Source organism: Geospiza fortis, unplaced genomic scaffold (genome assembly GCF_000277835.1).
Source record: "Geospiza fortis unplaced genomic scaffold, GeoFor_1.0 scaffold40, whole genome shotgun sequence".
In the NCBI taxonomy this organism is placed as follows: domain Eukaryota; kingdom Metazoa; phylum Chordata; class Aves; order Passeriformes; family Thraupidae; genus Geospiza; species Geospiza fortis.
Genome location: NW_005054297.1, coordinates 27,875,185 through 27,896,536, shown reverse-complemented (window position 1 = coordinate 27,896,536; position 21,352 = coordinate 27,875,185). Strand labels below are relative to the sequence as shown.

The 21,352-nt window shown below is 36.1% G+C and overlaps 1 protein-coding gene across 2 annotated transcripts in view; it reads left to right on the top strand.

Annotated features, from left to right (window-relative positions):
• The first annotated feature begins 924 nt into the window (after positions 1 to 924).
• Positions 925 to 21,352, top strand: part of GLRB (glycine receptor beta) — a 45,645-nt gene continuing 25,217 nt past the window's right edge. For both annotated transcript variants that reach the window (XM_031066351.1, XM_005415578.2), the window contains exons 1-3: positions 925 to 1,069; positions 12,235 to 12,341; positions 14,873 to 14,941. In XM_031066351.1, coding sequence (XP_030922211.1) covers positions 948 to 1,069; positions 12,235 to 12,341; positions 14,873 to 14,941 — 298 coding nt within the window. In that variant the 5' untranslated portion in view covers positions 925 to 947. The remainder of the gene's footprint in view (positions 1,070 to 12,234; positions 12,342 to 14,872; positions 14,942 to 21,352) is intronic.

The window sequence follows — 21,352 nt, the reverse complement described above, 5'->3', positions numbered from 1 at the left end:
TCCCAGGAAAGGGGCAGCCGAAGCATCCCGGTACCTCCCGGAGGTGGGGGAAAAGAGGGAGAGGTACAACTCTTTGAAAACAGTGCGGGGAAAAATCCAAATAAATAAAAGTGGAAAATGCAGCAGGTTTTGAGACGTCTGCGAGATTTCTGTTGGCCCAAGGAAATGCTTGGGAATTATGTGTAGGATGGCAAACAAATGGGAAATGCCTTGGGTGCCGCAGTGCTGTGGCCAGGGGCAGGGGGGGCTGCCTCTGGCCAAACACAGAATCATCTCCTGGCCTTTGGGGTACATGCTTTTGCCCCAGAGAAGTTTAAATATTACGCTGAGCACGATGCAATAAAGCATAGTATTGCTGGTTGTGTTTAGTCATCTTTGCAAGGCCCTGTCAGTGCTGGCTCTGCAGTGGAAATGCTTCATGCAAAATTGGTGTGTTTAAATTCTGTACATAAAATTGTATTTATAACCTCTTGTCATAACCAGCGTTGAAATGGTTGCTATTTTATCTGTGCAAGGTCACAGAGAGCTTGCAGTTCCTTGCCTTGCTACATGACTGGTTGACATTGTATTTAATGCAGTTGATACATTTCTGGTGAGGAGCCCCTTTCCAAGCTTCTGAATATTTTTGGTTAGGCAGTCTTTGAAAGACATAACATTTCTTAAACACACTGAAGCAGATCTGCCTTTAAATCTGTTCCTTACTGTCAGTTTCAACTTTGGGAAGCTACTTGACTCTCTGGAAATTGCCTAAGTCAGTTTCATGTCAGGGATACATGTGAACAGATTCTCTCTCCCAGGACAATGAAGGACAACAAAAACCCAATTCCCATGAAATATTTGTTTACTTTTTGCAGGTATGTATTTCCTTTTGCCATATCCAGCCCTACTAACATAAACTGCTTTCTTTTACCACAGACTGAAGATTTCTCTGAAGCGTAACTTTCAAGATGAAGTTCTTACTAGCAATTTTATGTTTCATCTCATTCTCCTTATGGGTTGAAGAAGTCTATTCCAAAGAGAAGTCTTCAAAGAAAGGAAAAGGGAAAAAGAAGCAATATCTATGTCCATCGTATGTTCTTGCTTTCTTTTATGCTTTTGTATGATGGTGATCCTGCCTTGTTTTTAGCAGTGGAAATTATGTGGCAATTGAAGTAGAAGGTGGTGCTTTCTGCGGAAAGGATGGGGTCTGTGGTGGGAATGGGTTTGACCAGCATCTGTCATTGTGTTCCTTCTGCATCAGTTCTTCTGTTTTAGTGCAAGGGAAAATCTTAGCCACAGTAATTGTTCATTTTCTTGTGGTGGATTTCAACCCAGTGCCTTGCTATTTATGGGTTCACAGTAGCATGGTCTCATAGTGCTGTGCTGTCTAGCATCATGTCACAGGTGTACTGGGGAAAGCAAGGAGGGTTCAAAATTGTCATGATTAAATTCAGCTTCTGGTTAGCTAGTTCTGTAAGAGAAGGGTTGTCCTACACATATTCTTGGTGCATGTTGAATAGGACTAAGATCTTCAGCATCTTTCATCAATCATGTATAATTCTATAGCTTTTATGGAGGTGGATGTATTGATTGTTGCTATAAAGTATGCCCTTATTGAATAATCTCCCTGTAAAAATACAGAAATTATAATCTGTGCTTGTCCAGTTGAATAGAGGATGTGTTCTAGACACCTATGATTACTTGATATTAAAAATACTCCCTCTTTCTAATGCCTACCACAATTTAAGCTGTGATCCATAGGACAATATTTTATTTGTGAGTGCTATTTTTAGAATTTTCTTGGCCAGCCTTACTCATTTTTTAGTGTTACGTTGTAAATATCTGAAGAAAAGATTGATGGACTGTGATAAGTTGCCAGTAAGTGTAGAAAATTGCTATGACTGAAATGTTAAAATTGTTTAGACAAAGTTAAAACATATTTCTTCTTTGACCGTAAAAGAAGAGGTACAGAATGTTAGACTGGTTATTTAACATTAATCAACTTTTTCCAAAGAAAAGACAAAGTAAAAGTGGAATAATCAGACAGAAGCATTGTTCAAGTAGTACTTTTTAAAGTTTCCATTCTTTTCAAACATCGATGGTGATGTTTATTTGTAACCTCAAATTTTAGAATGTAGAAACATATGGTGCATGTCTTCCTTCTCGTTTTTTTATATCAAACCTAAAAAATTATATTGGTCATTAGATTTGAATACATTAAGATATGTCTCAAATGTGATCATAACTCATCTGAAATTACCCCTACTTATTCTTTCCCTTTTAAAAGTTAAGTTGAGTTCTGGATGAGGCTTTTGGTCTGAGCTACTGTGAGAGTTTGTCACAAGGAGAGAAATGTTAGGGTTCCCAGCACAGGCATCAGAACAGAAGCCCTTGGAAAGTGAGTTAGGCAGCTGGGAACTGAATCCAGGTCTTCCATGGTCTTTTTAAATAGCCAACATTTCCCCCTGTTCTTGACTTAGTCTTAGCAGATTCAAAACAGCAATGTCATTTTATCTTTGTAAGTGAGTAGATTTTTCTTGTTTGTTTTTATTTTAAGCCCTGTATTTCTTGGTACCATTAAATATTATGTCATTTGTCACCAATACACTTGAAAAAACATTGAATACGTGCTATCATTTTCAAAGTGGTACTTTTCCAGTTGAATCTGTCTGCAAAAATACTGGTGAATCCAGTACTTGTTGATCCACTGTGCAGTGCTGCTGGCAAGATTTGCTGTAGCAATGATCCTGTTTGATCTCCTGAATAATGACCAAGTTGTCTATATCTCACTTGGCTGAAGTTCACAGCTTGAGAGACAACCACTTGTAATAGTGGGGTTGCTGTTTCTGTGGCTGGAATCTAGAAGACCTGTCATGTGAATGAGCAATGAAAATCAACTCTGTCTGGCAGAGAAACTGCCCAATGCTCTTTTAACTCAGGCTGCTGTTGGCAAACTTCCAATCATCAGCATTTTTTAAATGATCTTTCACAAAACTTCTTGATTTGTTGGCACTCTGTGTTGTAAAAGAGGTTGCCTACTAGTAGTAATTTTTCCTTTGTGAAAAAAGCAAACAATCTTTCCTCAGAACCTAACCAAAACACAATGCAGTGGAGAGGGAATCAAGTGACACTATAAGGGTTGACTAAAACTACTCAAGGAAGTGTCTAAATGAAAAATTTCCTAGTAATTATGAAAGAAATATTTTAGAAGAATGCACTTTATTTTTTAACCAAAAAAATTGTATTATTTATAAAATTGAATGGTACAAATTTCTAATGTAAATGTACATTTATAAGTTAAACTCTTAATCCACCTTTAATTGCATTGGTTACTGGTGCAATAAAGTTTAAAGCTTAATTGTAACAAATTATTGCCTTTTATCTCCTTGCAGCATGTGAAAAGCTAAATTTTAATTCTTCAAGAGAGTAAAAAACTGCCTTAGTAGTTGTATATGGAGCAGTCTTCTCTTGCAAATTTTATAATGAAATCCAAATCTATGCAAATCATTATTTAGGAAAACCTTATACTGAACGTCATATTACTGCCTGAGTTTCTTAATTTGATGTTAAGAAATGGATGGCTACAAGATTGGCTTGGGACTTTATAGTGAATTTGTTTGGATAAAAATTAAGCACGCTTGAACTTTTCCTTTTACGGCCCTCTAGAATACAAGCCTTTTGCCAAATGCACCTCTCTGGCATAAAATTAACTACTCTTAGGATAAGATGAAAAAAAGCTGATTAGAAACCCCATAAAAAGTTCATTATTGTCTCATAAACAGATATTTGCTTCCTTAAATCAGGAAAATTCTGTTTTGTATCTTAGAGCAAACCCTGGTGATTATTCATGATGCTGTACTTCTCAGTGCATTGTGTGATAGTGGCTTAATTGCCATCTTATTTTCATTTATTCTTGAAACTATTTTTCCCCAGTTTTTATTGAAGAGTTTATTGAAACTGATGCTTAATCATTTGGTTCTTACTTTGATTTAATGCTTTCTCAGAACAGATGTAAGATTTCACATCCTGCATTTAGATAATTTTCCTTCTTACCTCAGGCTTTCCAAGTGAAACATAGAATAATTATACTTCTTTCTGATTCCTGAATCTTTGTTGATTAACAAAGAAATTGACATACTGGGCCTAAAATGTTATAATAGAGAGTTTTACACCATAAATCTGAGAAACTGGCTTCCACAGATACAAAGTGCAATGAAATACAAAGCTTTAGTAACAAAACTTTTGCCTTTTGTTTCCATGGAAAATCTTAAAAAAAAATCAGGCCTACCCCTTCGAGAAAAAAAAGTGTGTTACTGTTAACAAAGCTTATTTTGAAATTTTATATACTTAATACAGATGATTTTTATACAGCTGCAGATGGATTAAATTACTTGATCTCTTTCCTGCTCACAGTCTTTGTTACTTAGCTATTATTAACTTCTTCATAATTCCTCATAATACCTTCTCTTAAACATGTGGGACAGTTAGCTGTGACTTAGAGGACTGCTGAAAAATGTTTTTCCTTTTGTTATACCATAATAAACACTTCAGTTATTTTATGGTGTTTGAGCTGCTGCTGTTACTTCCACAATCCTTAGCAGCCTGGAAGGTGTCTACTCAAAACTACTCAAGATCTCTAGACAAATGAAATTATAAGGAAAGGGAAGCTTGGTTATTACAGTATTAGAGAAGAAATAGAAAAGTAAGAGTGTCACATAGCAGCTAACAAAACCAGTAATGACTGTGGTCATCATCACAGCTATCCCTGTTAATTATAGTTTTAGGATGACTCAGCTGTTCACTTGCACAGCTTTCACTTCTGAAGATCTCTCAGCATCCCTAATGCCACAGCAATGCTGAATGCAAAACCTCAGTCCCTAAATCTCATCCTTTTGTCTGGATAGCAGGACTGTGCTTTGAAAACAGCATCTCTCTTCACCTTTATGCATTTGTCCACATGGAGATTTATATCCTTGGGGATGATTTACTAAATACTGTATAATATCTACAGAGACCTTTTTTATGCACAAAGCAGGAGTACAAATCATATTTGGCTTGTATTGAACAAAGCATATCAGCTACTTCAGAAACTGTGAAATGGCCCTCTAAGCCCTCCAGAAAACATGGCTTATGCCATCTGCCAGGCAGAAGCTTAGAAAGGTCACAGATAAACAGCTTCTTTTAAAAAACAACAACAAAAGACTGTGGAACTAGGGAAAAAAGGCTTTGATGTGTTTAAAGCAGAGTTGTATGAAACTCTGTCCTCAAATTTCTGTTGGTTAACTTAAGGCTTCTGTCATGCCCTTCCTACTAAAACTAAAGTTCAAAATATATTTTACACCGTGGCTCCTCTCCACTTCTTCGCGAACTGTAACTTTTTTATCAAGTTTTTGGGTATACATCACCTCTCTATCTGTATCTGATCAACCCCAAAATGTAATTGCTGGGAAAGCAGCATCATGTCTCTCTTCATTCCCATCATCTAGAAGACACTGTTGATAAGTCTGTGAACATTTTCATTTGTAGGTGTGGTGGAAGGGTTTATACACTTTGTGGGAGGAGGTAGAATGACGTTGAAAGAAAAGCCTGAATTTGGTTGTGGAAGAAGATACATCTGACAGTCATTCCAATGATAAGTACTTCGCGGAGCCCAGGCCTTGTTCCTATAAAAATTCTTCTGCCCTTTAGTAACAGCAGTTGGTGAATGCTTTTATTATTCTGTATCATGTAACTCTCATGGAAAGCTGTGATCCCAGACAGATAGGGCCACATTCCAGAAGGTTTGCGAATTTGTTTTCAAAATGGTCAAATGTGGTGGGCAATAAAAGGTAAAGCTGTATAAGCAAAACCCAAGCTATCTTGTAAAGCAGTAGTTAAGCATGTTAGACTGGTTCTCGTTCAGTAACTTTCCCTCTCAGTGAGCAACGTTTGCTCCGTTCTCAACACTGGAGTGGCAAGACACCAAAATTGTGTGGAAAAGTTACAGACTTTGTATTTCTTATACAACTTCCAGACTGAGAAAAAACTTGGATCTGTGGGTTGAATTGCACCATCTTTACCCAAGCCCAAGCAAAACCATAGGTCTAAGTTCTGTTGTCAAGGCAAATTATATAGAATGTATCTCAACTTATATTTTCCTCTTATATCTCCACTTATACCACCATGCAGGTGGTTAGATTTTACCAAGGTCCTTATATTGTCTCCATATTTACAGCATTTGGAAAGAAAATATTGGGGTATGGAACAGATGTAGATAAATTAATTCCAAAATGTTGCTTAAACTTGTGGATGCTTATCCTGTTTTACATCTGTATGCTATATCAAGACGCCACAAGACACCCATTATGTGCAAGGGTCACAGGTGGTGACTTTGGTGTGATGCAGAGATGCCTAAGCTAGGAGCAAGCAAGCTAACTTTAGCAAAAAACCACATTGCTGAGAGCAGTACTAGTTCAGGCTGGGTGAAATACCATGCTAACCTGGCTCTGTTGGTTTGGGGTCTGTCAGCTCTGTGGCAGGCAGATGAACCAGCTTGCTTTCCTCAAGTTTAGTGAATAATAAGGCACTTCAGATTCCCATATAAACACTCGTTAAGGTGTCTAACCCTGGGAATGGCGAATTATGAAGCCAAAGCTGGATTTAAGAGGTTTCTGGAAGACAAGGACTGAAGAAGTGACACTAACAGCTATTGACACTACCTAACTGCAGGAAGGTTGTCTTCATGTCCACATTAGGAGACTATTCTCTTTGTTCTATCTACAACATGAGATAAAAGACGAGCTGTTTCACCCCCTCAACTCGCAGTTCAAAATTCAGGGTGCCTAATCTGGGTTTCTGTTTCAAAATTAGCTATGAAGGAACCTTTCTCTTTTTTTCACCACTCTGCACTACCTCCAAATTTCAGTACTGAAGCTACCTATCTCATTTTAGGTGTTTAGCTATCAACTTCATTTGTGAAGGCATATAAATGGTGACTCAGAGTTCCATAGTTTTAGTGTAATTGGTGATACTACTTTTCACTGGAGTAATTGTAATGAATCTTCTTAGGAATAGACAAGTCACCTCGCACAGTTTGAAAATGTAGCTCTTAAACATACTAGAGATTAGAGAGATCACTCAGAAGAGTTATATAGTATGTCATTGATATGTATTAACTTGTTTTTATGCTTAGAGTTATTGCACTCAAAAAATCAAATGCCTGCAAATCAGAACACTGATAGTTTATATCAGGAAAATTGGACTTAAAATATATGGTGGGATATTATGTTTCCCATACTTATTTTTATCTTTCTCACATGTACACAGCCATGTTATATGACTACAATGTCAGTTTCCATCATGTATTTTTATCTGTCAGTAATTTAGAACTATGAAAATACTTTCCTTCCTGTTTGTATAGGATATTTTTTATATTCTTTCCTCCTGTAGCACTGCATGTGGAAAGGACTCCTTGTAACTTCAGTGTGCTCTGAGAGAATAAATGTCATGATGACCTATAGAGATATAATGTCTTTTGACACATTTGCCTAACACAAATGTAAAGCTATATAAATTTCAAACCAAGTATAATACATGCTTCCTTTTGTCATGCATATTTGCTTATCTAAAATTCTGGATTTTGATTAGTGAATTATGAAAATAATTACCTGTTGCCATCAACTTAAAATGTTGGCCATGATCTTCAAAGGCAGTGATAAAAGGTGTAGAGCTGCATTGGAAGAGGAGATGAACACCTTACTGCATGTCCGTTGAAATACAGTATGTAAAGCAATTCTTTGATTCAGATGTAACCTCTGAAAGATCAGGCATTTCACTCAGGGATGTTATAGCAAAAGACTAACTGTACCTTGTTTTCTCTCTGGATTGTGAGGACACTGTTTGAAGAAGTGAAGATACTTCTGTGTATACAAGAATGCTGGTTGTTTTCCATTTTCTATCTCTGAATAAATATTCAGAGACAGAAAAATCACTTTGGGTTTGGGTATTTTGTATGTCGGTGGTGTGGGCTTTTTAAATTGTTACTTAGGTAAAATTTTTTGGTAGGGAAAGTTCTAGGTTTACAATTACTTGCTTTTAAATTTTCTTCATAGCAACTGTGAGGCTTCTGTTGCTTTATCCTTTGCTGCTTCTAAGCACTGTATCTTGCTTAGAAGTCATGCACTACTGTGAAGAGTGCTACATTCCTGTTTCTTAATGCTTTCCATCAGCGCCACATGCATTCAACACAGGTTGAAATGAATGCATTAAAATTAAAATACATGCTGCAGCTGGTGGAAATCAAAGTTACCAGTGTTTTACAAGTGGGAAAATTGGAGGTTGAATTAGAAAAAATGGTAAATACCTTCTCGGTATGTGTGTTGTTATGTGGGACTCAACCTTTAGCACACTGGAGTAATACTCTTCTAGAAAGGCAGATCTCAGCTCAAATCCTTTTTGTCTTATGTAATATACAAATATGCCTCTCATTAATTCATTCCATAATGGCTAGTTAAGCAGGGGTGGTTGTGGCTGTAGGTAAATGTCTCACATTAATAGTTCCAACCTCTTTATCCAAGCACCTAATACATCCCATTAACTCTCTTATTAGGTCTTTCGGCTCATCTGTCACTCCAAAAGTGTGGCTAACTTCTTAACTCACCCCAAGGATGTATTGATTTCCAGGTGAAATTTAGGCATTTTGGTCAGCAAGGCTCTCAAAAGGAAATTCAGTCATTGTGGAGAAGTTTCCTTGTGTGCTGTTCAATGATGGTAGTTTAATGCTGTAAAAGAACCACAGTGAAAATATGACTGATACTCAGCAGAGCTTTTTTTTCCCAGTAGCTATTTTAACGACTTCATTCAAAGTGACCTTTAAAAGTAGCAATTACTGAATCTCAATGCTTGTCCTCCTAATTCAAAGCAGCCAATGTCATTGTATTTCACTTGGTTCTTAGATAAGCAAGGACAAATGCACTTCTACACTTAAGTTCAAAACACAACCCAAGGGCTTGTGGAAGATGTGATTCTGGTGTTCTTTACCAGCATTGTTCTTCCCATCACTGCCTTCCCAGTGCAATAAGTCTCCTTTGCCCAATTTTTGGATGGCTTTTGAACAAACAACCTGAACAGATATTTGTATTAATATACTTCTGCAGTACAGCTCAGATCTCACAAAGCTACCAGTTTATTCCTCTTACTCATTGCTTTTTATGAACATTTGTGTTTCATTTATATGCCCATGTTATCCTGTGTAGTTCAGATTACTGTTTTCACTATTTAATGAACTTTTTTGTATAACCCATGACAAAAAATAAAAAAAAAGTATTTAAGTTTGTTCATTAGTTGTTGCTTGGATTTGTTTTCATATTGCATTGTACTGGACATACATAATTTAGAAAGAAATCTTATTTTCAGTATTAAGGAGATTATTTTATAAATGTAGTTTTTGTAGACATCTGATGTAGATGTTTTAGATGTTAATATGTGAGACTTACAAGGAAGCAGTGGCATGAACCTTTCTGTATCTGATAAAACGCAGCATACAGAATGTTTGCCTGCCTTTTTAATAGCTAAATGAACATTCTTTTCTGAATTGCTCTTTTTTAGAAAATGGAAAATAATCTTTATCTTTTATTTTCCTTTTGTCCAGCTAGTGGTAACAGCAAAAAAAGCATACAAAACTGGTTTATGATATTTCTATAGCAACCTCTTCATTGGTAAAGGTCATCACTGAAAACCAAGCACATCTCAAAATTACAGAATTGGAATAGAATAGAATAGAATAGAATAGAATAGAATAGAATAGAATAGAATAGAATAGAATAGAATAGAATAGAATGGAATGGAACATTTCAGCTGGAAGGGACCTACAATGATCATTTAGTCCAGCTGCCTGACCAAATGAGGAAATAAACTAATTCTTTTGCATAGTGATCCAATTCTAAGTAAAATATAAAAACTTATAAACTCAGCCCTGGGAGGATTGTTTGAATTTGTCAATTATTAAGAAAAGAGTTAGAACACATATTCCTTTTTTAATTGCTCTAATATTAAAGTAGCAGAGGATTAATGTATACAGAACATGCAGACCTGTATACATAACAGGAAGTTAACATATGTTGCTAGAAGTAAATGCTTCCTTTTTTTATTAGAAGACCAATTATCTCTGGAGAAGTTCTGCTGGAACAATTAGTTCACCTATGTGGTTGTTACAGATCACAGAGGTTATAGTGTGTTTACTGCAAGAGGTAGGTGGGGAATTATATACTGCAGACACTTAATGCTGCTCCACAATTCTTTTCTCTTCCTGTATGTTATAGTTTAAGGTATCCTCCTGGATACATATTTCTTGGTAGGTGCATCTCTGTGTAGTTTTTGGAATGCATACTTATCCTGCTAATTACTGTTTAGTAGTCAAAATTTCAAGGTTTTAGTGCCATTTTATTGCCATAATTTTTTCTTCATTTATAACATCAAGCAAATACAAGAAAAGCTAAGCTAAGCTAGCTAGCTAAGCAGATATATAGCTTTAGGTTTCAGAAATATCCTGAATACAACAAAGAAAACAGAAATATGATTATTTTTTTCCTGATCAATAAAATGCTCAATGGGTATCAAGGAGGCTATGATATAATAAAATGTATTCATGTTTTCATAATGGTTGACATTCTTTTAATAATAGGGAACTCCTTCATAGTTTTATTTATAAATGTTTTAGTTGTTAAATGTTAACTGAGAAGATTAAATCTCTTTGGGAATGCATAGTGAGTGCTACCAAGTAAGCAAATCTGATTCCTTTTGCCCTTATGGTTTGAGTTAAAGCAGTTGTTTTTAAAGGTAAGGTCATTAATAAAAGCTCTTCAAGGGCTAGACTCTGGTCTCATCTCCAGTTTTCAATCAAATGCCAATGTCATGGTATGCTGACATTTATTAATTAATTAATTTCTCAGTAATCAATAAAGAAAATGCTGAACAGGAGCTACCATAATTGGACATTTTGAAATCAGGAGGTCTACGGTCTACTACATTCATGTGGTTTTTTTTGTTGTTTTTCTTTTTTAACTGGTCAAAAGCCTTCTGTAGAGTTAATGCTTTCTTCAAAAAATTGTAATAAGGCAGAAATAAGGCAGAAATCCCAGAGGACATGAAGGAAACTGAAGGATGAGAAGAAAAAAAACTTAGCTGTTATACAGAATAACCTGTAGGTCTGTCAAACTGACATTGGTATAGGAGACAATAATGAAAAAAAGAAATTACAGGGTGAAGAAGGCCACAGCAGCTGATGCTGATTATGGAAAACATTAAGGTAATAAACTTGATCATTTTTTCAAATACATTTGTACATTATTTTGCAAGAGGTGATAATGTTGATGCATATGAATTATACCTATGTACAGTGTTTCTCTTATCATTACATGGCATCCTGGTTACTGAATTATAATGACAGAAAGACAGCAAAGTAATCATAAAAGGGATGGAAAAGTGATTATGAGACAGAATTCAAAACTGGAAACAGTCACTGAACAGGTTCTGGAAATATACAAATTCATTTACATACAATTATGAGCCTGCTTGGTGTTTAAAATACCTGGGGAGGGCAGTGACGCACCCATATTGCTTTTTATTACACTCGATTTCATGTACTCTTGTAGCTACATTTACCTGTCACAGTTTTTTTTGATTGCAGCAATGGTTTTCATTTAACACCCAGCACAATAATGGCAAGGTAATGCAGATGTTTAAATTCCCTCTGCAAAATCAGAGTCCAAGTAAAGCCAGTAAAGCTTTTATTAGCACTTGACAAAGAGATTATGCAATCCTCCAGCTCTGGGTGGAATAGCTGGCATGTGCTAGCCGGAGACTGCCAAAAGCCTCTGCATGCTTTGGCACCTACAAAGTGGCTGTCAATTTACTAAGGTTCCTAATCTGACAGTCACTAAATATAGTTCAGGTGGCTGCTTTCTACTGATGAAGAAATCATGTCCCTCTGCATATTTTTGTTAGGAGGGAAGGAAACAATTTGTGAATTGCAGTTTATTTGCTTCCAAGTTTACAGTTAAGAGTATGTCAGAGAGCATTTGTGTTTATTACACAAGTAGTTTCTTGAAAAATACTGAAACTTCTCAAGGAAAGGAAGACTATGCAGTATGGCACCTGAAAATAATGAACTTTTTTTTTGCTTGTGAAAAGGCATTTATGGCATTACTTTAAAATCGCTTCAGTTTAAGCATGCAGTTGTTTCTGTCTTGGTAGTAACTAATGAACTTTTTTTTACAGGCAGCAATCAGCTGAAGACCTTGCAAGAGTACCTGCTAATTCTACCAGCAATATCTTGAATAGACTATTGCTCAGCTATGATCCCAGGATAAGGCCTAATTTCAAAGGTTTGTCAGATACTTCAGCCTCTGTTTTAATCTTTGGATTTTAATTTTTTCTCTTTTTACACAGAGAAAAATTATGTAGATATAATACTCACAAGCTAAATATTTGTGTTGGTTTTTTTTTAATGGAAGCCTCCGTAGATAGTGTGAAGCTGCAGAAGATATTTATCCTTTTGAAATGAAAGATAATATGCTAGGATTTCATTATCATAATAGTATGTGATGCTTTATTACTATTGGTCTTATTTTATAAAAGACTTTTTAAGTGTAGAAATAGAATTTATAGAATAAGTTTTAAAATATATTTTTATCTCTACATTTTAGTTAGACTCTGCTTTACAGCATTTTAAACCACCAGATTTCTCTATAGACATCCTTTAAGATGACTATAAAAAGTTGGGGTCAGCAGTATCACTATTAGCAAACTATGGAATTATTAAATTCTTTAAAGATATTTTAGTTATAAAGCTTCACACTTCAGGAATCCATATAGATAATGCATTGAAACACATTTTCTGCCATTTAAACATCTTCCTGGTAGTCAGATGTTGCAGGATTCTTCTGTGTAGAGTGTGTGAACCCTTACACGAGGAGAAAAAGTTGAAATACATATTCTCTGCCCAACCTCTAAGAATTCACAGAAGTTAGGCTGCAAATTAGACTTTTCAGGAATTAGATTATTTACCTTCTGTAAATAATGTACTACTAAAAAGATGTAGACAATTTTATTACATATAGGCAATGCAGTTTACATAAAACAGCTCTTTCATTTTAAAGCTCCTCGTATAATTACATGAACATTAAGAGATATTTTAACATGAATATGACTAGTATGAAAAATTCGGAAATCTTAAATGTTTATTGTGCTTTTGAAGAGGCTATTTTCAGTTCTATTTAACAGTTTTATAAACATATTAAACTCAATTCTCAGCAAGTGTACTGCTTCTTTCTTATTCTCTGTAGAACCAAATTTATATATTTTCACCACTGTCTTGTCACAAAGAATAAATGTCCAGCCTCTTCTCTACCTGTTCTTCAGCATAATCAGCTTATAATCACAAAGCATGGTGCAGATTTCTTTATATTTTTGATAACCCTTCTGGCAGTCTGGTAAGAATCAAGACAGAAGGGAAAGGAAGGACATGTAATGTTAACTCAGAGGGAGGTGGAAGAAAAAGAACATTTTCTGACAAGTGGTTTGCCCATGTTAAAATGTTCCTCACACATGAGTGATTTTCTTGGATGGCACATCCTATTCAAATCTGGAAGAGAGAGTACACTCTTGGCTACTAGTGATGTGATGGGTGCTCTGTCACATGCATCAGGCATTAAAAGAAGTATTGTGCTTATTGCATAACCAAAAGCATCACAATTTAATAGTCTGATTAAAAAACCAAACCAAACAAATGGGTTTAACTGAAGAAGGGAAATTTTATCTTCATAGATTTCTGGTGACCAAGAGAATGAGTTTGAATTTATGTATTAAATGTACATAAAAATATTTTATGCAAACAAACATGCTATTGGAAGAAACATATGTTACTTAGCACTGTATTTGCTTAGTCTGTCAAAAGAGTATTCATATATTCTTATATCTCTTTTGCTGCTGAAAGTAGGAAGAAACCCACTGAGTATTTGTAACAGTGTAAATTATATACCTGCATCTAGTGGACGTCCTGACATTCATACCATAGAGGTACTAAATAAAAGTAGTGGTCCATAATTAGTTCTCTCAATTATCAGGCCACTTCTCCTTGCTGTGTGATAACTCTCTGTTAACACCAAATTAAATGACTGCCAATCAATTCCCGCAGGGTGACAGAGGGCAGATGTAGCAGCTGTCATACCATCCCTCTTCAACTACAGGAATCCTGGCTGTGGAAAAGAGAAAAAAATCCAGGCCATCTTAATATCTTCACAGCTGCTGACTTCTAGAAATTTTTCTTGGTTAATTGGTAACCATTTCCAACTCTTTCACACCGAGGCTATATAGCTGTGAAAGATGCATGCAATAATTTTACCTGCCTCTAGTCATATTTTACAGGCAGGTAAAGGCTTATGTACCTTACTTGCACAAAGAGGTATCCTCTTAAAGCATAAGGAAATATCTCATCATAAATCATAAACAGGTAATTTGGGATGATAGTGTCATTATGACCTTGACAGTTAAAAGTGTCTGCTGCTAGAAATATCAATTGCCTCTATCCATTACACGTGTGCAGAAGTAATACTGGCTTATTCATTCTGAGATAACAGAAAATCATGGAATTCAAACACTATTAATTTAGATATATGGTCAGTGGAATTCTGTAAGATTAGCTCTCTGGAGTAAGGATTTTTATTTTTCCCTTTTTCTTATCACTAGGTTAAAAAGAGGTTTAGTGATTTCTATTGACTTTGATAACTGTATATATACTAACTTAAAAAGATAAAGTTACATTGTGATATTGTGGTACCAGTATAAAGGAGCTTTAAATGAAGGATAATGTACCTTTACTGAATTGTGTAGCTCACTAGAATTATTTTTTTTAAAGGAATTCCAGTCGATGTTGCAGTTAACATCTTCATTAACAGCTTTGGGTCAATTCAAGAGACAACTATGGTAAGAGTGAAATTAAATTCATGTAGTACCCATGGAGATTTTCTTACTAAATTAAACTTCAGACTGAGGATTATGAACTATAAAATAGAAATTTTTTTTGTGGTTGCAGACACTGAGAATTAAGTTAGTAGGGTTAGTTGTGTCTGACTGTGCTTTATGTCGTAAACCTAAACATATTAATGTATTTCACACTATATATGTCCACAGATTTAGAATCTGTAGCTCTAGAATCTGATTTACATGAAAGGTGATCTATGGTTTCCAAGATGCAAGAGCTAGACTAATTTCCATAAGTTTTTAAGTTCATTGGAAGAACCCATTTGACAGTATGAGTTGAAGATCTTCCTGAGAGTTATTACTTAAGTTGCTTGGTGTGTTATTCAAAAAACCCCAAATAAGACTGTATATGAGAGAAAAAGAACAGAGGTGCATAAGGATGAAATGTATAGGTTCTTTATTTTATATGGGTCTGAAGATGTAAATAAATTGTGATGGAATACAAGGAGCAGTAGTAAAGGAATAGGCTATCAATTACCGTAGACTTCCTGCTGTTTATTTACTGCATGGGAAAGATAAACTGGGGAGTGAAGTTTATAAAAATGTGTTTCCAGTTCATCCAGAAAATTTCAGCATGTCAATAAGAGGATGAAATAATCCTTATTGGAATTTTGACTTCGTTTGTTTCTTTGGGAAATAAAATCAATTTCAAAATATGAGTTCCTTCAGCAAAGCACTTTCTGATATTTTGGGACTTGCAGATCTTTTTTTGTCACATTGTCTCCAACAAATACTATCAAAAAGATTGCCAAAAAATGCATGTCATTATTGAAGATGTTCTGACCTGATCAGGTTTTCCTTTTGTGTAAAAAAGAGGGGAGTGCACCGTGTCGTGCCAGTACATGGAAACCTCAGCCAAGACATTCACTGAGTGGGAGTTCTGAGGCATTCCCTGATCTCTTTGGTGACCTGTTGCACCTAAGGCACTGAGGCAGTTCCCAAAATCAAGTTGCTTTTTTAATGCTGCGACTAAGGCATCATTCTGACACATAATGGCAGAGAAGCAATAAACCACAATACCACTAATAAGCAATAAAACACATTTTTGTTGTTGCTGGAAGTCCCCACTAAAAATTTAGAACCAGCTTACATGTCACCCTAATGAAATTTCAATAGGACTGCAGAGCCACTCCAAGTTGACATAAATGGTGGCTGGAACAGTTTTGAGCAGCTTGGCCAGAAATTTCTGTTTCTTTAGCTAGCAGAGATTTATGTCTGATTGCAAATGATAGTAAGTCAACTAACGGCATTAGTGGGAAGTGACTTTAAAACGAAAAAATGTAAGTTTGCCCTAAGGCCACAAGATTTATTTCTGAAAACAAAAAGAGGACTTGAATTTAAAGAGGGGCAGGGAGGAAGAGCAGGAAAGTAGGACTGAGATAAGTGTCTTAAGATATCCAATATCTTGGGCCAGATGGCCCTTTCAAGTTTCTGAAATTAGTTGCATGCTTTAAAAAATGACTTTTAAGAGGCTTTTTTGCAATTCACCCAGATTCAGATAGTAACAAAACATGAATGTGAGAGATTTGCTTCCACCAGTCCCTCCAAAAAATAAAAGTATGCTCTCCACAGCTGTGTATGTATGCCTGTCTGTGCCTTCCTGATATGGTCACTCACAAATGTACTAGGATGTGCTGTATGATAAGTGTTGCTCTCCTCTGTAATTCAGAATATCAGACACCATCCTTACTTTATTTTATGCTTTTATTTAGATTTCTATGTCTAGCTGATCACCATCATAGCTAAGCATGTTTATGTCAAATTTGGGTTACTTCTTGATTGCCTTAATCTAATACAGGAAGCACTGACAAAATTAACAGTCAATCTGTTCTTCCATGTATTATTTAGAAAACTCTTCCTGCTGCAGTGGGCATTGGATATTCAAGAATCACTTCTCTCTTGAGGATAGGTTTGTACTTGGTCTGGGTAATACACCGGACAGTAGAAATGGATCGCTTAGAATGGGAAAAGACTTGTTCTTCTGGAATCACAGGAAAAATATTTCCTGGGGGTGAGGCACCAAAATATTTCCTGGAGGTGAAGGATCAGAGGGGTCTCTTGTGTTCAGAAAGTAGACATTTTCAGAAGTACCAGAACTGCTGCAAAGGTTCCTTGGTGTTGGAGAAGAGAGTGGCTGGCTGCATCTCTACTTTCTCTGGCGTTGGTGAGAATCAGGAGTAGTACTGATTTATAGACTGTCTCTAAAATTACCAGAAGCTACTAAACTGGTTGGAGTGATATCAGAGTCTTTGAAATAATATATTTCTGAGTTTTTCAATCAATGAATTATTGTGATGATGCTTTGCTCTCTAGCCACTGCTGGCTGTAATAATTGAACTCATAAATTTTTGCAAAATCTCTGTCGGGGTAAAGTCGTGATTCCTTGTTTTGTGTGATGGAAGTGTGGGGAAAAATAACAATGGGTACCAGATGACTGGAAGACAGGTTATGGTAGAAGGGCCAGCAAACAAATGTGTAGAGTGACAGTGAGAGAAGACCTTGCTTGCTGTCCTTCTGGTCCTGTGATAATTATATTCTTAGCTATGCAGTTGGCTCATCCTCAACAAAGAGTTGAAATAAGCTCCTTCTGAGGTAGAATCCACTAAGATTTAAGAAAGGAGGGAATTTATTTATAGAAAATCATTGAAGTTACTTTGTTTCAAAGCCAAAGAGTACCCATTTTGTGGGTCCTATGCCCAGAATCCTGTATCACTTTAATCAAGACTTTGTGAAGAATCTGAAGGGCAAATGCTTGCTCTGTCTTTAGAAAGGATAGTTTTCATGTTGTGTTTTCAGTATTGAAGAGAACTGCAGCGCTTCCATACTTATCAAGCAAGTTTCTTGGAAAAACTAAGCAAAAGACCTTGTGAACTACAGAGAGAATCAGAATTCGTACAGATAAAAAGGAGAAGAGCTTACACCACAGCTGCTATGTTCCAGTAAGCTCCCTTTATCCTGAATCCTGTAGCTTGTTTCCTTCTCTATTGTTAGACCACTTGTCAAGGATCCCATGTTAACTCTGCTTCTGAGTTTGCACACATTTATTGAGACTGCAGAATTGGTGGTATAATAGGGTGATTATGTCACATTTAGAAACTGTTTTAAACTGGATGATCAGTCAAGGATTCCTAGGGATAGAGAGTTTCTGGTATAAATACTCCTAGGGCTATAATTTTTTTTCTGTGATGATGATCTGACTTTCTGTCTACAGAATCTGTGTTCAAGGTTTTTGCTTGCAGTGTGACCTTTCTTCACTGACTCAAGCAACAAAACACCAGTTCTTTCTTCTTCTTTACTTTAAAATCTTACAGAAAGGTCTTTTTAATATTCGTGACTGAAAAAAACATTCAGTTTCCTTATTTTAATCTTAAAAATGACATTTTTTACTTCATTAAAAGGAAACATTATTATGTTGCCTTTCTTTGTATGAGTGCATTTCATGATCATCTATCTGCTCTGTTTTGCAGAGATATGTAAAGGCTATGCTTGCTTTCTGGCCTGAGGTGGTTTTCTGGTCACATGCACACTATTTGGTAGACTTCTGAAATATTTCCTAGAATGCCTCCCAACCTCCCTGAAAATTACTTGCCTTCTGTTGGAGTTACATGGGAAAACAAATCCCTGTAGAATGCTTCTGTGTTTCCTTCTACCTGGCAGGTCCTCCTAGCTCTGATTTTGATGAATGTCTTTTCCATCCTCTTCCCCTACTTTCAGCCTTTTTAGTTGCTATTTGACTCTCCTTTGCTCTAAAATGCCAATCACTCTGCAAATTCAAAAAAACATTTGTAAAATGTACACCAGAAAGACCATGTGCTCCATGCAGATTTCTTCTTCAGTCCCTGTTCAACCTAATTCTAATACACTTACTGAATCTTAAAATTCATTGTGCAAATTTGAGAGGACTGGTCACAGACTTCTTTCAAGATAAATTTATACCAGATCATAGTCTTTACTGCTGCCAGATGCTGTAAGAGTGCATGCTCTTCTAAGAAGCAGATTTTGCACATTGTTGTCTGGCTAGCCACAGTTTTGTATTGTGACATCTCTTTGCTTCTTTTTGCATTCTCTGTATTGCCTCAAGTATGTGGTGGCCTTCCTCTCCAAGTATCCCTGTCAACGTCTCTACTTTGGTCCTGAACTTCCCCATTTTAGATTAGTGGGATTTTTCTTTCTCTGAGTTAAATGGGAACTCAGGTTCTTAAAATTGTTTGGTGTTTAAGTTCATTTGTAATAGAGCAAGGAAGGAAATAAAGTAGCATCCACCTGATCTTACTTCCAATTCTTATTTTGCCAGTGCATTCTGCTTTTCAGTGATGTAAGCATCTCCTCCTACTGAATGGGTAAGCTGAAGGCAAGTGTTGCACAGTGCTTATCATTTGCCTATGGCTTTGAGAAGGCATCTTATTTTGTTTGAAATTAGGGTGATGCACTTGTTTATGGGGAAATTGGATTCAGCGTAACCAATAGTGTAATGCTTGTCAGCATGAATGGTATGCAGTATTTATCTCATATGGTTTAGAGTAATTTTTTTCACTGAGAGAAGAAGTGCATATGGAACGGGAACTTCAGCAAGAAGCAAGTAAAGGAGATTTTCAATTATATACATATAATTGAAAAGATGCTTTCTGAGATAATGACCTGAATTCCCTCCAATTATGAAGCTTCTCTATGAGAGCCTTCCAGTACAAATTCACTTCATATTAACCTTTTTTTTTTTTTGCTTCTTCTTTACTTTGGCAAGACAACATAGGTCTTTGTGTAAATAAGAGTCAGACTATGTACATTTTTTCCAAAATCAACTACCAACAAGTAACAAGTAATTGGTTTGATGCTTTGCTTTTCCTTACAATGCAGTAAGGAAAAATATTACACAGTATAGTGTAATAAAGAAATACTTGGGCTAATTTAACTGGTGGACTGGACATAGGAAAGTGGGTACTGTATTTAACTATACAGAGCAAATCAACAGAATAAATTATTCTGCATGAGATCTTAGCCAAGTGGACTCCTTCTGGTTGAAGTTAGGATGACTGTCTCAACATGACACCTGCTCTGGACAGTAAATGCAGTAAGTACAGCAGAAGATAATTCAGTTTTATCAACAAAAGAAATGCATGAGAGTCGTTGACACGGAGAGTAAAAAACTTTATAAAATTTGTTTGTATGCAGAATCCATTGACAAACCAAAAATATGTTGAGAATCATCACTCCCTTATTTCTAGCATTTTGCTGTAATTCTAGAGCAGTAGCAGTGTTTTCACTACTCTGAAAGACACAGCCCTTATCTCAGGATTTTGCACCTAATAGACAATTATGAAAAAGCAAAGCACACTACAAAAGGCAACTGTGAAGACTGGAGATAGAAACAATCTTACATACAGTTATTAAATTTAACTTTTAATTTAACTTAATTTAACTTTTTTCAACAATAACTTTATTTTTCTCTGTATGTGATCTGCCTAGTTTACATATATATCAAAGAGAGGCACTGGCTTAAATGTAAATGTAAAAAACAAAAAGACTTAAGAGATAAGACTGAAAAATCCCAGCTGACATTCTAGGTCAGATTCTTCCTTCAGATGCACACAGCTTTTGCTAAGCACAGAACATGTGCAGGGTATCATTTTGCCCTGAGACACATGCTACTCCAGTCCCCAAAAGCAAAATTAGGTTCTCATAGAGCACGGCTCTACTACTGTCCTTCCTTCAGCCAGATTCCTACTGATTTCAGAAGGAGATTTCCTCTGTAAAGCCTTGAGTTTGTCTCTTTGGGACTGATTCTGTTTCTCCTTTCATACCTGCTACCTCAGTACTTAGGTTGCAAGCTGTCATCAGTTTTCCTGTTACCAAGATAGTCCCAGATCACTGGTAGAAGGTCTGAGGCTGTATTCTGGGTGTGTAGTATAAAATCTATTACCTACCTGGTCTGTTTCCTGCTTTTATTGTATGATATTTTGCCATCAGTGTGCCACAATCAAATGAAGAGTAAACTGGAATTGGCAATCACAGGATATCCTGAAAGATGTGATATCATGCCTGCTGCCTGCAGCCATTTAGTGAAGTCAAGCTTTGGCCTCTCTCTGCCCTGCTGCATGCTTTTCTCTATGCCTGGGTAACAGGAGCTTTTACTGAGGGAATGCAAAAATTACTCTGGAGTGGCAATTTGATCCTTTGTTTAAGGAAAGTTGCTGTATTCAAAACCATGAGTGAGATGTAATCTGTTTGTACTAAAGTCTGTTAAACATAGTACTTCGTAATGTAATTTGAATAGTGATTACTGTCTTTGTGATAGAAAAATAAGGGCATAATTTTTTCTCTTCCAAGTCTGGTGGGATGGTTTCATTTCTCTGTGGGG